We start from the raw sequence: 13,027 nt of genomic DNA on the forward strand, positions 1-13,027 counted from the left end.
GACATCACTACTTCTTTTCACAGTCTGTCCTGCATGTATGTACAATACATGTATTTAAAGACATGATCCTGACTCCTATTATCCGTGCTATTATTCAGATGTCATTAAACTGCAGCTGGTTGAAGCAGGCTTGGTGGAGTGCTTACTTGAGATCGTCCAGAAGACCGTGGACAGTGACAAAGAGGATGATATTGCAGAGCTTAAAACAGCTTCTGATCTTATGGTTTTATTATTGCTTGGAGGTAAGTACAGTGTGTCACTACTTTCTGCAAAGCAGCAGCAGATATCTGTAATGTCACTTGGCTGCTGAATTTTACTGTTTATTAATTTTCTAAATAACCTCGAGGACCTGCTACCTGCCAGTTAACATTTAATGGGTCAGATTTTGTCTCTCATCCCATTGCAGGACTGGATTAATTGTAGTGAAGCCAGCAGAGCTTCACAGATATAAAGAGAATTTTCCCTAACAAACACTTCTCTGGCTTGCTGACTGTCTATGCTTTTTACCCTAGATGAATCCATGCAAAAGTTATTTGAAGGAGGAAAAGGCAGTGTGTTCCAAAGAGTACTTTCATGGATTCCTTCCAATAGCCATCAGCTACAGCTTGCAGGAGCATTGGCTATTGCAAATTTTGCCAGAAATGGTAAGAATATGCCATAATAGCTTATGTTAATTTATCTGTGCCCTTCTATCATGCTCTGTCCATACAGCTACAGACAAAAACTGCGTGTCATGGTAAAGCTGGTATTGAGCTATACAGCAACATCAGTAGTTTTATACTTTACAATCCTGAAAAGCATTAAGCCTACTTCAAAAATACTGTTTCACATTTGTAGAGTGGTATAGGGGATTTCTGCCTTCTTCAGTGTTTCTTATATCACACTTCTAAATTTGTCATGAGCACTGCAATTCCCATTGATGATGGTGGTCAAATTCTCAACAATAAAATCTAGAAAGGAGCAAGGAAATAACCCTTCTATTCTTAAAAAGCTCTTATAAAAATCTTAGTAATAATCTTCCATTCACAAGTGACTTGTCTCATCTCACACAGACGGAAACTGCATCCATATGGTGGATAATGGCATAGTTCAAAAGCTGATGGATCTGCTAGACAGACATGTGGAGGATGGAAATGTAACTGTGCAGCACGCTGCACTGAGTGCTCTCAGAAACCTGGCTATTCCTGGTAAGCCTCACTTTGCATTGCTAATTACCTAAAGGTGAACTTCTGTTCTCCCCCTGCACACCCCCAGGGGATGAGGGTGGGAGAACTGACTGACAGCCCTAGAGGCAGGTCAGGCTGCTGCTTTTCATTCAGGCCCATCATTGCTTTTATGTCTTTTGCACAGCAGTTGTGACCAGCAGTATTAAGTACATCACAGGCCTATTGACCATCCTTTGCCACTTTGATCCCACAGTATCATCCCCCACTAAGGAAAGGGCACCTCTGTAATAGGCAGGGAGCTGCGGTGGCCTCGGATATGATTTCTCAATCCTTTCTGTCCAGAGCACTGCATTTCTTTTGTTTGTTTGTTTCGTTTGGGATCTCTTTCACAGCTGAGGGTCCCTACCAGAGAGCAGTACCCACTTTGTTGAAACACTGCATCTTACTGTAACTTCCTCAGGCTTTGACAATTCACAAATTGGAGCTGGAGGTAGACTGTTAGAATAGCCAGCCTATTGCAATTAGCTACTGTTTGTAGGCAATGAACTGAATGCTAATTTTGTCATTTTTAATAACCTAATTTACATGAGTTTTGATTGCCCAAGCACAAAAGGCAGAGCACATGCACATAAAAATAAAGCAAGGCTGTAATACTTGAGTGTGCTTTCTTGTACCAAGCCAAAAATAAGTCTTTCATCCATTTAACCTTATTTTACTATTTTCAGTTTTGACAAACAATCACTTTCTAAAAATGATCGTGCATACATAACTAAACCCATACAGCTTTAATGGTACTCCATTTGCTTACCTTTCTCAGGTGAGTAATTCTATTAACTTCCATCAGTCAGCAAGCTTCCCTGTAGCCTACGCTCAAGGATGTCTGCCAGAGACCTACATAAGATTTAATGTACATTGTTATAGAAAAATGAGCAACTAATAACTGGCCTCGGTGATGAACTGCTTGTTAAACACTACTTTGAATGTGAAATAAGTACTTTTTTCTAAGTACAATATTGGACCAAGTTTGCACCTTACATATATTTCAGAGAGCTCCATGAAGGCAGAGAACTTAGACTAGTGGAGGGGATGAGAGTTTGGAGGGGCGCTACAAGGACTACAGGCTCCAGACATGTCAGGCCACAGTGTTGTTTATATAAAGTATTGGAACTGGGTAAGGGGTTCTTCTGCTAATTGGATGCTTTAGCTCCTTTGCCTATGTGAGCCAGAAGAGTGATGTTGGGAATCAGAGGAGTTTCCTCATAGTTTGGAGTGCAAGTACTAGTCTGGGCTTCTGCTTCATGCATTTTGTGGAAGACGCCTTTCCTAGACCAAGGGGGAAAAGTCTAGCCTTCAGTTTATGCTCAGGCTGAACACTGGAAATTAGACGTGCATGCTAGGAAAAAGCACTTAATTTCACACCTGTGTCTTCGCAACCATGACATTTTTCCAGAATGCAGTATTGTCAGCGCACACTCAGGTTCCTGAAGTCTGTGTTCACAAGCTATTTTTCAAACTATGTCTGAAAATTTGCTTCAAGACCATCTTAGAAATAAACTGCATCTTCCAGAAATGTTCTTGAGATCATTCCTGTTCTTTATTCATGCAGTCGTAAATAAGGCTAAGATGCTATCAGCTGGTGTTGCAGAAGCTGTATTGAAATTTCTCAGATCGGAGATGCCCCCTGTTCAATTCAAGCTGCTGGGAACATTAAGAATGTTAATAGATGCACAAGGTAAAAATAAACTGTTCTCTATGTTAAGTGATTCTCTTTGGTTTGGTCTGTGATATGCTGCCAAGATTCTTACAAGAGGAAAGCAGAGGGTTTTTACAAATTTTATTCCTGAAGTCTTGGAATAAATCTAATATATATGCAAAGGGAGAGGAATGTGGGTTGATTTTTTTTTCCCAGAACTCCTAAATTGACTACCAGGGACCCTCAGAATAGGTGTCAAATGCTTATTTACTTTTGTACTTCAGAACTCTCCTACACTGTCACATTACAAGTATGTAATGAGGCGTGAGTGTTTTAAGCTACCAATCCTGTTTTGCTGTTCACTTACTGCATTTCCTGGCTGTACCTAGCTCCTTGGAACAGACTAATGCACTTGTTAATTGATAAACTGCCATTTCAAAATGAACAAGCACCTTTTAGTTTAACAGCTTGTTCCAGGATGAGGATTTGTAAAATCAGAAGTCTGCTAAAAACCAAAAGTAGTTAATGAGATAAATTAGCCAAGTATTTATTTTTGACCCAGGCCTGCAGATTTTTTCAAAAGATCCATTCAAGTTCTAGCAAAGCTATTAGATATCAAATAGAAATTCATTGAAGAAACCTATGTGACTTACAGTCTATAAAACCTAATCTAACTGACAACAGTGCTCCCCTTCTGGCAGTGGTCCCTTCTGCTTTTGAATTTTTGAGCTAGCTCACCTGGGAATGTGACATCACCTGTATTTTCCCTATTGTTAATCGATGCACAAGCCTCATTAACTGGGCTGATAAGTTGTTTTCAAAAACTGGATTATGAATGTTTTTCTGTATTTTGTTTCCATTTTGACTGGCTTTACTTGCTTCCATGCAACCTAGACTTTTCCCACTGTTAGTGTGAGCTAGAGAAGTTCTACTTAACAAACTCCTTTCTAGTTAGTAACCGTCAGCTTATTTTTCTAGCACTTGCTTAAAAAAGTGACAACTTTTTTGTTGTGTTGTTGGCTCCCGCATCATGTAGCAGAAGCAGCTGAACAGCTGGGCAAAAATGTAAAACTGGTGGAACGATTGGTGGAGTGGTGTGAAGCCAAGGATCATGCAGGTGTGATGGGAGAGTCCAACAGACTACTTTCTGCACTTATACGACACAGCAAATCAAAAGTAAGTTAGTGGTGAAAAAGGTCAGCTTGTAAGAACTAAGAGTAACTGCACTTGGTAGTGGTAGCCGAGGCCTCCAGTATGTAATCCTTCTGGAGAGCCAGGTTGCTTAATTCACATGTTACACCTCCTCTGCCTCTGGGACCTGCTAGTCAGACACAAGCGACAGGTTTAAATGCTCACTGGAACTAAGTAGTTAAAAAAAAATTAAAGCAAAACAATTTCAGAGTGGCAGGCCAGTTGAAGGAACACCGTTAGGATTCACATGGCTAAGCCTCGACTCATTTTTATTTGTATTGTATCCTGTAGAAGTTCAGCATGCCATATTTTCTACATTTTAATGATGCTACCTATGAAGAATCATTGCACTCAATTGTTATGATCTTGCTATATATTTATATAAATTTGAGATCCAGAAATAGTCTGTCTCCCTACTCTTCGTATAGCGTATTTCAGAGTTTTAAGATTCTAACAGATCATTAGAAATGCTCGTTTATTCCAAATTCTAACAGAAGCTTGCTTGTACATGGCAAAAGGTATGACATTAAGAGAAACTGTGGGACAGATTAGTTCTGTCCCTCCCATCACCTTCGCATCAACCAAATACCTTTACATAAGCAGTCCAAGTCTACAGTCCTTGCTCAGGAGAGTATTAGGCAAAACGTAGCCTTAGAAGGGACAAAAGCATCTCCTCTGGAAACAAGCTATTTCAGGCTCAGACGTCACTTAATTTCGTGTGTTCACTGATATGAACACAGGCTGCATGAGTGAGCTTAAATAGCAAGTGTGATTTGGACAACTCAGACTTTAACAGTGACCTCTTCATTCATGCATGGCATTTGCAAAGTGAAGAACGTAACTGTGGACCTGATCTGTACTGAGCCACTCCAGAAACAAACCAACAGGACTTACAGAGATTTAAATCTTTGCTGATTTCTAATATTACTGTCTCTTTCTAATGCTCATTCTCCATTTTATTTTCAGCCACTAAAACTGATCAGGTTTCATTTTTTCTGAGTTCTCATTTTTTCTACACCCTCCCCACACAGTCCACAAGATGCATGCGTAGATGCCATACGCCACCACAGATGCGAGTTTTTATCAGTACTCTACAGGGGAACAGAATTCAATCCTAAGTATAGAGACATTTTTGATGGCATCAAATAGATATTAATACAGAAGTTAACAGAATTATCACAGATGAACTTTTGTGTGGTTTATGTACTCATAGAGGAAACTTGACTGGAAGAGGAAAACAGAGCTGAGAGGGTGGGGGTTTTTTAATGCTTTTACTGCCCTCTAGGTTTGAATATGAGTACAACTGTATGGTTCTTTACAGCACATTAGATTTGAATTCAGTTTTTAATTTTAAAGGATTTGGGGTAATATTTACAAAGGTGACAGTAGTTTAGAAAACTTATGTCTCATTCTAAAAAAAGTGGAGTAAGTACTTGTGAGTTAAGCCACACTAGCACCAAACCTGACTGCTGTCATCTCTTCTGTCTATTTAGTACTGCCTTTTAGAGGGTGATATGCACCTACAAAATAAAACATTTTAATGTCAAAGGTGCTGATTGATTCGCAAGGTTTATATAGCCAAAATTCCACACCAATTCAAATGGAAATTAGCAGTTCCCAGCTTATTCCATGAAGTCTGAAAACTACTTTGAAGTTCCACCAGAAAAATCACAAATAATAAAACACATCATTGCAAGTAAGGAAAAATATAAAAATACTTACATCCCTGCATACATTATGTCATTCAGAAAAAGTAGGTTTTAAATGTTAAATTCTCAAGTCATTAGGCTATGACTTGTGCCACTAGCATCTTCAGTATGATTATCTAAAAATATTTCAGTTTTTAAGGATTATGATCATATTGCATCTGTTTTCTTGCATAAAGAATGTCACTGCATAGCCTGTGCAAGCACTTGAACATACATGTATCAGTTAATGAGTTTTGGCTTGTGGCTGGAGTTAGAAAGGGATGTGTGCTTTAAATGGAAATTCAACACAGTAATTAAAAATATAAATCAGATTCGTATTTCAAGAAGTAACTACTATTTCAAAACTTTGTGCACCCACAGAACAAATAAAAAATAATAAAAACCAAACCACGTTTCCTTGAACAGTTTCCCTTCAGCATGCCAAGTTACCTGATTTTTCAGGGAAACATTTTACAAGTATTTTTGGGTCATATAATGGTGAAAAACATTAGGTGCAAACTCACTTTTTAAATGATAATTAACAAGTAACCAAAGACCTGCAGACACCAGAAGTCTTTATTCATACTTTGTTACATATGTAAGTTGGATCCAATTTTAGACTTGAAAACAGAATCCCAGCTGCGTGTATTTTTAAACTGCTTTAAAGCCATTTTAAACTGCCTTAAAGCAGTTTAACCCAGTCAGCATTTTCACTCCAAGTACGCCATTTCTGTTACATAGTAAGGTGTAATACTTGTGATCTCACCTCTCTGAACATTTTGAAGAAACTGTGAAAATTAATGGAGAGAGATGAAGGATTTGGTAACTTTATTAAAACTATATTCTTGTGTCTCCTTATCCCAAATATATGGTTTGTTGGGTGCTTTTGATAAGATGCTCTGAACATCACAATGTAAAGAAAGGAAAACTAATCATCTTTGAACACCAGCTGAGCTCAAATGTAGCAAAGTGGACTCGTTGGGCGATTGATGGCACACCATGAGAACTTGAGTTACACAGTATAACCTGGAAAAGAGTTAGTTACGTGTGTCTTAATCATGTGGTTAACTGGCTTGGTTTAACAGGTTGTATCTTATAATTGCAGAGTAACAGCAGATAATTTAGAGGCCCACATGTATGTACATTTATGTATAAAGGGACTATATGCGCATAAAGCCAACGAGTATCCTTACCCAAAGATAACATAGCATCCGTGACAATTTCGTTATTTAATACAGTTTGTATGCAATGCAGAATTTTTTCATTTCTATGTTATTTATTTTAGGATGTAATTAGGACCATTGTACAGAGTGGTGGCATCAAGCATTTAGTAACCATGGCAACCAGTGAACATGTAATAATGCAAAACGAAGCTCTCATTGCGCTGGCATTAATAGCAGCTTTAGAGTTAGGTGAGTATCCCAGCGGTTAACTGTGCCTGTTTGCTTTCCAGTCCGTGGCCAAGAGAAGTTGTAGAGGGAGAGTTTTGCGAGTTTCTTTTGCAATGTAGAAAAGGCTCCTCCTTCCACCTGCCTTTCAGTAGCAGGGAAATACATGACAGTTCATGCAGACGTAGGCAGGCAGTAAGGTTATGCAGAAAACTGGAGTTTGCTGGTAATATAGTGTCTGCCCCATCATTCTGGTAGGTGATCACATGATCCAGAAAGGCCCTCGAACATAACTTTCAGATTTTGGGTAAAACCCAAAAGGCTAACAGTTAAGAAAACTGTACTTTAGAGCAGAGACTGTATGACCTGACTACATTCCTACACTGGAATGGTGAATCCCCTTTTGAGAGGGCTTATCAAAGTAAAGCTTTCACTTACCTAATTAGTGAGAGCTAGAGAATACACACAGGGGTGGATGATGCACCCAAAATATCTTTATTAAGTTCCACAGAAATAGGTGCAAGAGTTGCCATATGAAGGCAGAAATGATTACATGTCTTGACCTGCCTTTGTAGTACCTCAGCTTACCAAACAAAAAGGTAAGTGCCCAACAGAGGTTTTGTTTATCCTATTTGCTTGCTTATTAACTAAGGTAACAAACTAAACAAGCAACATTACATATTTTTGCTCTTGATTTCATCTCTTGCCATCGTGTACTAGAGGAATGCTATGTTCAACTTCCAAATTGCTGCCAAGGCATCAGGGAATTGTTTTAATTAAAAGGAAGAATGTTCCTAATCACATGAATTGTCTAACCCTTCTTTGTCTGGTCGTCAGACATTTTGGAGGCTTCAAGCCTGAATTCAGTATATAATGTTTCTTATAAAAATACAGAGGAAACTCTGATCTGAAAAGTTTTTCACAGCCTTTACAATGGACCCCCGAGTTCCCTCTACCATGGAATCAAGAATTACACCATCTGTATTTACTCAGACAAAATTTCCAAAAGCAAATTCAGGCAATGGAAGACTTGAAAGCTGAAATATTGCAGGTGTTGGCCTAAATCGCTAGAATCCCTCGTGGCTTTTCCATCAGCTCACTGCACATTTAAGACTGGATTTTATCATTAAACTCTGTGATTGTCCTTTCAAGCAGTTAGGCTATTTTATGTTTTTATAGCAAGAGCTGTGATTCCTATCATCATACCATCTAATACGTGCTTCAGTTTTATGCCAATGAGTTACGTACCACGCACCACTTTCACTATGGTGAGAGATCCATGTTTCAATAAATGGCTAACAGACGGAAGCATCAAAGATGCACTTCCAGATTTACAAATTTTTCACTTGTATTTCAGTCACTGCTGAAAAGGATCTTGAAAATGCTCAGCTTGTTCAGATTCTACACAGACTGCTCTCAGATGACAGGAGTGCTCCAGAAATAAAATACAACTCCATGGTGCTGATCTGTGCCCTTATAGGATCTGGTGAGTATTCAGCAGGGGCTGCTTTCCTAAGAGATTTATGTATTTAAACTTAGTTCTCCCTTTTAGCCTGAACATAGAATGTGTGCAAACACACTCTGAGACTGGTTCTCTGTTCACAATGAATGTACACAGAACAGTTCCATTTACTATGACACTTTATTTATAGTGTTTATTTATAGTGTCAAGAAAGAGGCTGTTAACTCGGTTTTGGATATTAACTGCAGAAATTGGACTCTGGCTTTGGCAGGATGCAGCTAGCTCAAACTTCAAGTGACAGAAGAGAAATGAAAGGCATTTAAAACTTTGCAAATATGCAGATAACAAGAACTGTATTCTCCCCTTTAGCTGCAAGTTCCCGATAACAGATGTGTGATGGCTTTTTTTAATTGGTCAACTTAGTCAAGTAAAATTCAGTGGAAATTTTTGCAAGGAGCCTCCTCACTTGTAGTTTTAAATTCCTACAAGAATAGTAGGAAACAAATAAAGATACAGGTAATATTTGCAAGGACACATGTGCACACAAATGAGTACTTAGTATACCACATAAGCTATAATCCTGCTTTAGGAGGGATCCTCACACTTACCTCACTAGGAAGAGTCCTTCCCTCAGCAGCCCTCACATGCTCAGCCCAGCAGGCACTACTGTTCATGGTTGCTTTGAAAGATGAGGAGGACATGCTCTAACACATGTCAGTACTGGACACTGCAAAGTCTAATCTTTCTGAGCTGACCCTCTGCTAAAGGTCAGACTGTTTTGACGATGGTGTAGCAGACTATGGTTTGATACTGCAACTTCCCACCTGTGTGGGGGCAAACAAATAAATAAAAAATAAATAAAAAACAAATAAAAAAATAAGAGCAAGGTATTGTGGAGAAATTGGATTTCCAGCTGAGGTTTCAAGAAGTCGCTACATTTCTTTCATTCAGTTCTTTAAGAAATATTTACTCTGTGGAAGGAGAGCAAATTTCATTCCATAAAGGTTTCCAAAATGCACAGACAACTAAGATGACAAAGAACTGGATTAAGTTCGGAAAGGTGGAAACTCAGAGCCTTGTCTGCACCCAACTTGCCAAGTGTGAAACATTTGAAGGTTCTCCAGAGATGAGTTTACAGCAATTCAACTGAATTGATTAAAAGTTATCATAGCTAAGTCTGTCTGTAAACAAAGCTGCTCCCCCCTCCCCCCACCTTAAACAGAGTTCGCCATGCCTACTGTAAGTGTAACTCTGGTGACCTGTACATCCATGCGAGTGAATGCTGTATTACTGCCATCTTAAAGGAGCAAATATTTGTTTTTAGAGTAGTATATGCATCTCAATGTACAAAGATTGTGCTCAAAATTTGCTAACAAGTCTCAGCTCCCAGTAAGCATTCACTTTAATGTTAAGACATGTAATTTAGTTGTTACTCACAACCTTCTTGAGCCATTTTGTGCTTGGGATTATCCGACTATTTTAGAGCAGAAGCCTTTCTGCAGAGGTTCCCTGTGATTTTCTTGTGTGTATTCCCACTGCTTCCAACTAAAAAATAATCCTCAGAAATTCTGCCTGACACTAGCATTTTCCCTTCCCTGAGTCTTGTCACCTGCAGGATTGACAGAGTTATTTAAAATCAAATACCCGTCTCTCTATTCAACCAGAGTAAGGAGCAGTCTTGTCTTGGGGGTTTTTTAAGGGTTACCCAACTGGCAGAGTTCACTCTGCCACCGCACTGTAAGCTTTGCCTAGACATGAGGTGTCTTAGCCTGCTCCCTGGCTCACAGGGAACAGACAGCACGTGATTGCAATACGCAGCTGTAAAGTTAGTGTTCAGCCCTGATTCCCAATGATCAGATCTGTGTAAAATTAGCGAGTACACGAGAGTAACAACTGAGCAACCCTGGTATTAACTTTTAACTTTTTTTTTTTTAACTATCTTAAAGGGGGGGGGGGAATCAAAGAGCCAAGTCTGCTCTTTACACATGAAAATACTAAAATACATCTCTCCCAGCTCTGTTGCCTCTAACTTAGTTTCACCACTGTCTCCACACAGTGAGCATTTATATTTACTTGTTTCTGTATTCTACTGTAAACAGACCTGCGTAGCCATTTTAAAGTAATTTACTCCAGTATAGTTCCATAAAGACCATGGTTGCATTGGTTTAATTATTGGTAAGTTTAATTCTCCAGTGACTGCTGTTGTTACTATCCTTTGTTACACTGTATCTGGCATCACATTTAACTTGATATTGCCAACAGCTGTGTGTTAAGCAGTAAATACGTATTTATATATGATTTTTGCCATCTGGAAGTTGCTCTTGCAACTGAGTGAATGGATGGAAAGAGGGAAAAATGAGGACAATGGAAAATGGAAACATGTAACCAAGAATCAGCAAAAACAGAGCATTCATAGCTAGCACAGTCACTTCTGTGTGTGAGGGTCTCCAGGCTCACAGGAATCTGGATGTTAAGCAGAAGTATTCAGCCACTGTAAAGCACAGTAAATTCCTGAAATTCAGTTCAGTAACACCTGCTTAAACACGATGATATCTCAGAAGGAGAAGGAGAGCAGGAAGCACTTACACAACATAACCACCCCAACAGCTTCACTGACACCGCTCTGTATACGCAGGTTCCCAGGTGCACCGCAGTGTGAGAGTTCCCAGCTCTTACACAGTAGGGGTTAAACTGCAAGAAAACTGAAAACATGTGAACAAGAAAGTAGGTAGGAAGGGAAACAAATGTCAAAGTTTGCTATTAAAAAAAAAAAAAAGGAAATGTGCATAGCACACAGCACAGCTAATCTCAAACAGGTGGTTGGGATTTCTCCTGGGAAGCTCAGGGATTAGGCCCCCAGCAGCACCTGGGAAGCAAAAAAATGTATGTAGGTGTTTGTTACTGAGTAGGAGTTCACTAGAGCAGCCTGAACAGGGCATGAAACAAAACCAACTGCTTTGGATCTCAACTGTGAGATGTCTAGAGTACAGGGCTTTGAGAAAACTCAACTTTTTTTTTAAAAAATTGCTCAGTTTTATGGGTTGTTCCCAACCTTTCCTTAATTAATAAGGAACAAAGTACAGTGCAATCCAGGATCAGAATTGTAAAACAGCGTCTCACAGTTTTGAGTAAAACCTAGAGTGCTGTATACATATGCACAGCCTCGAGCAATGCGCCATGTGTTGTATTTGTATTAACTTCAGAGCTGAACTGTGAACGGACAGCTAACAGTGGCCAAGTGGTGACACATCCATTAAAGAAACCATCTCACCCACTTCACACCCCCCCACAAACAATCAGAGCTGATTTGATACAGACAAACGACAACATAGTGAACCTTTCAAGGGAAGCTCACTTGGTCAGGCTAGTTTAAGGAATAAAGCAGAAAAATATTTTCACTAAAATTACTTCCTAAGCATCTGTTTTGGAAGGCAATCCAGGTGGATTGTCTGAACTGCTATGCAGCAGCTTCATCCTTCATCTCTGCCTGAAATCTGTGGAGTCTCCCAGGCCCTGGAGAGTGTTCTCTCCATCCTCAAAAGCAATTAAAAAAAGTAAATAAAAAGGTTATGCGTACACACACATTTGTGTGCTTATGTGTGTACAGGGTTCAGTAGAAAAGTTTCTCACACTCGCCAAGCTTTTCTGTTCTTTTGCCCGTCTCATACAAAGCACCGTTTCTTTTAATATTTCTTTTTCCAGAACCTCTTCAAAAGGAAGTGCAGAGCATGGCGTTTCTAGAAGTCATATCAAAACTCCGCAGCCATGAGAACAAAACTGTTGCCCAGCAGGCCTCGCTAACAGAGCAGAGACTTGCTGTAGAAAGCTGAGGAAGGTCTTGTTTCCAATGCATCCCATCACAGATTTCACCTTTGTCCTCCGTCCTGCTGCCGCTCCTGCTATGTTTTCCACTGTATCACTCGTGCATGCGTGTAATGTTCCCACACAAATTGATGAACTGCTGTAGGTACCCGTCCAAAAAGGTTTCTACAAATTCATAGGTGGTGTTAACATGAACCTGTCTCCACCCGTAACTGTTCTACTTGTATTCTTGTTGCTTGGGCCACATAGTAGAATGTGCATGTTGTAGTCCTATGATGATGTAGAAGTGGTACTACACAATGACTCTCTCCTCACACCCCCTAACTGCATAACAATGTACTACTAAATTAGGGACAATACAAGACGCAGCAAGTCCAGGCTAGTGTGCTGACTATAGGATTAAGAAGTAAATCTAGCTCCATTTTTGGTGCTTTGGAGATTCAGGTTTGAATGCAATGTACTGCTGCTCATTCACTGGTCTTGCCTATTAATGTCAAACTCGTGGTACCTAGAGGTAACAAATAAAAATTTCAAGTGCTCTCACTTTATCCTGCAGTTTGTCCTTTTTTGTATTCACACGCAGAAGCTGCGACTGCACCACCATGCACTGGTGAGGA

At 39.5% G+C, this 13,027-nt stretch overlaps 1 protein-coding gene and 1 long non-coding RNA gene across 6 annotated transcripts in view; one reads left to right on the plus strand and one right to left on the minus strand.

Annotated features, from left to right (window-relative positions):
- The window catches only part of RAP1GDS1 (Rap1 GTPase-GDP dissociation stimulator 1), a 103,535-nt gene extending 90,577 nt beyond the window's left edge, over positions 1-12,958 (plus strand). For all 5 annotated transcript variants that reach the window (XM_072862780.1, XM_072862782.1, XM_072862781.1 and 2 more), the window contains 8 exons: positions 99-242; positions 513-644; positions 1,053-1,187; positions 2,773-2,898; positions 3,896-4,035; positions 7,024-7,150; positions 8,484-8,612; positions 12,291-12,958. In XM_072862780.1, coding sequence (XP_072718881.1) covers positions 99-242; positions 513-644; positions 1,053-1,187; positions 2,773-2,898; positions 3,896-4,035; positions 7,024-7,150; positions 8,484-8,612; positions 12,291-12,418 — 1,061 coding nt within the window. In that variant the 3' untranslated portion in view covers positions 12,419-12,958. The remainder of the gene's footprint in view (positions 1-98; positions 243-512; positions 645-1,052; positions 1,188-2,772; positions 2,899-3,895; positions 4,036-7,023; positions 7,151-8,483; positions 8,613-12,290) is intronic.
- On the minus strand, positions 8,953-11,504 carry LOC140652266 (uncharacterized). Its single transcript, XR_012042711.1, has 3 exons — positions 11,175-11,504; positions 9,197-9,412; positions 8,953-9,070 (listed from the first exon to the last, which is right to left on the minus strand). It is a non-coding gene; the product is annotated as an uncharacterized lncRNA (long non-coding RNA).
- Positions 12,959-13,027: the final 69 nt, after the last annotated feature.

The sequence above is a fragment of the Ciconia boyciana genome, chromosome 5, assembly GCF_034638445.1.
Source record: "Ciconia boyciana chromosome 5, ASM3463844v1, whole genome shotgun sequence".
Lineage (NCBI taxonomy): Eukaryota > Metazoa > Chordata > Aves > Ciconiiformes > Ciconiidae > Ciconia > Ciconia boyciana.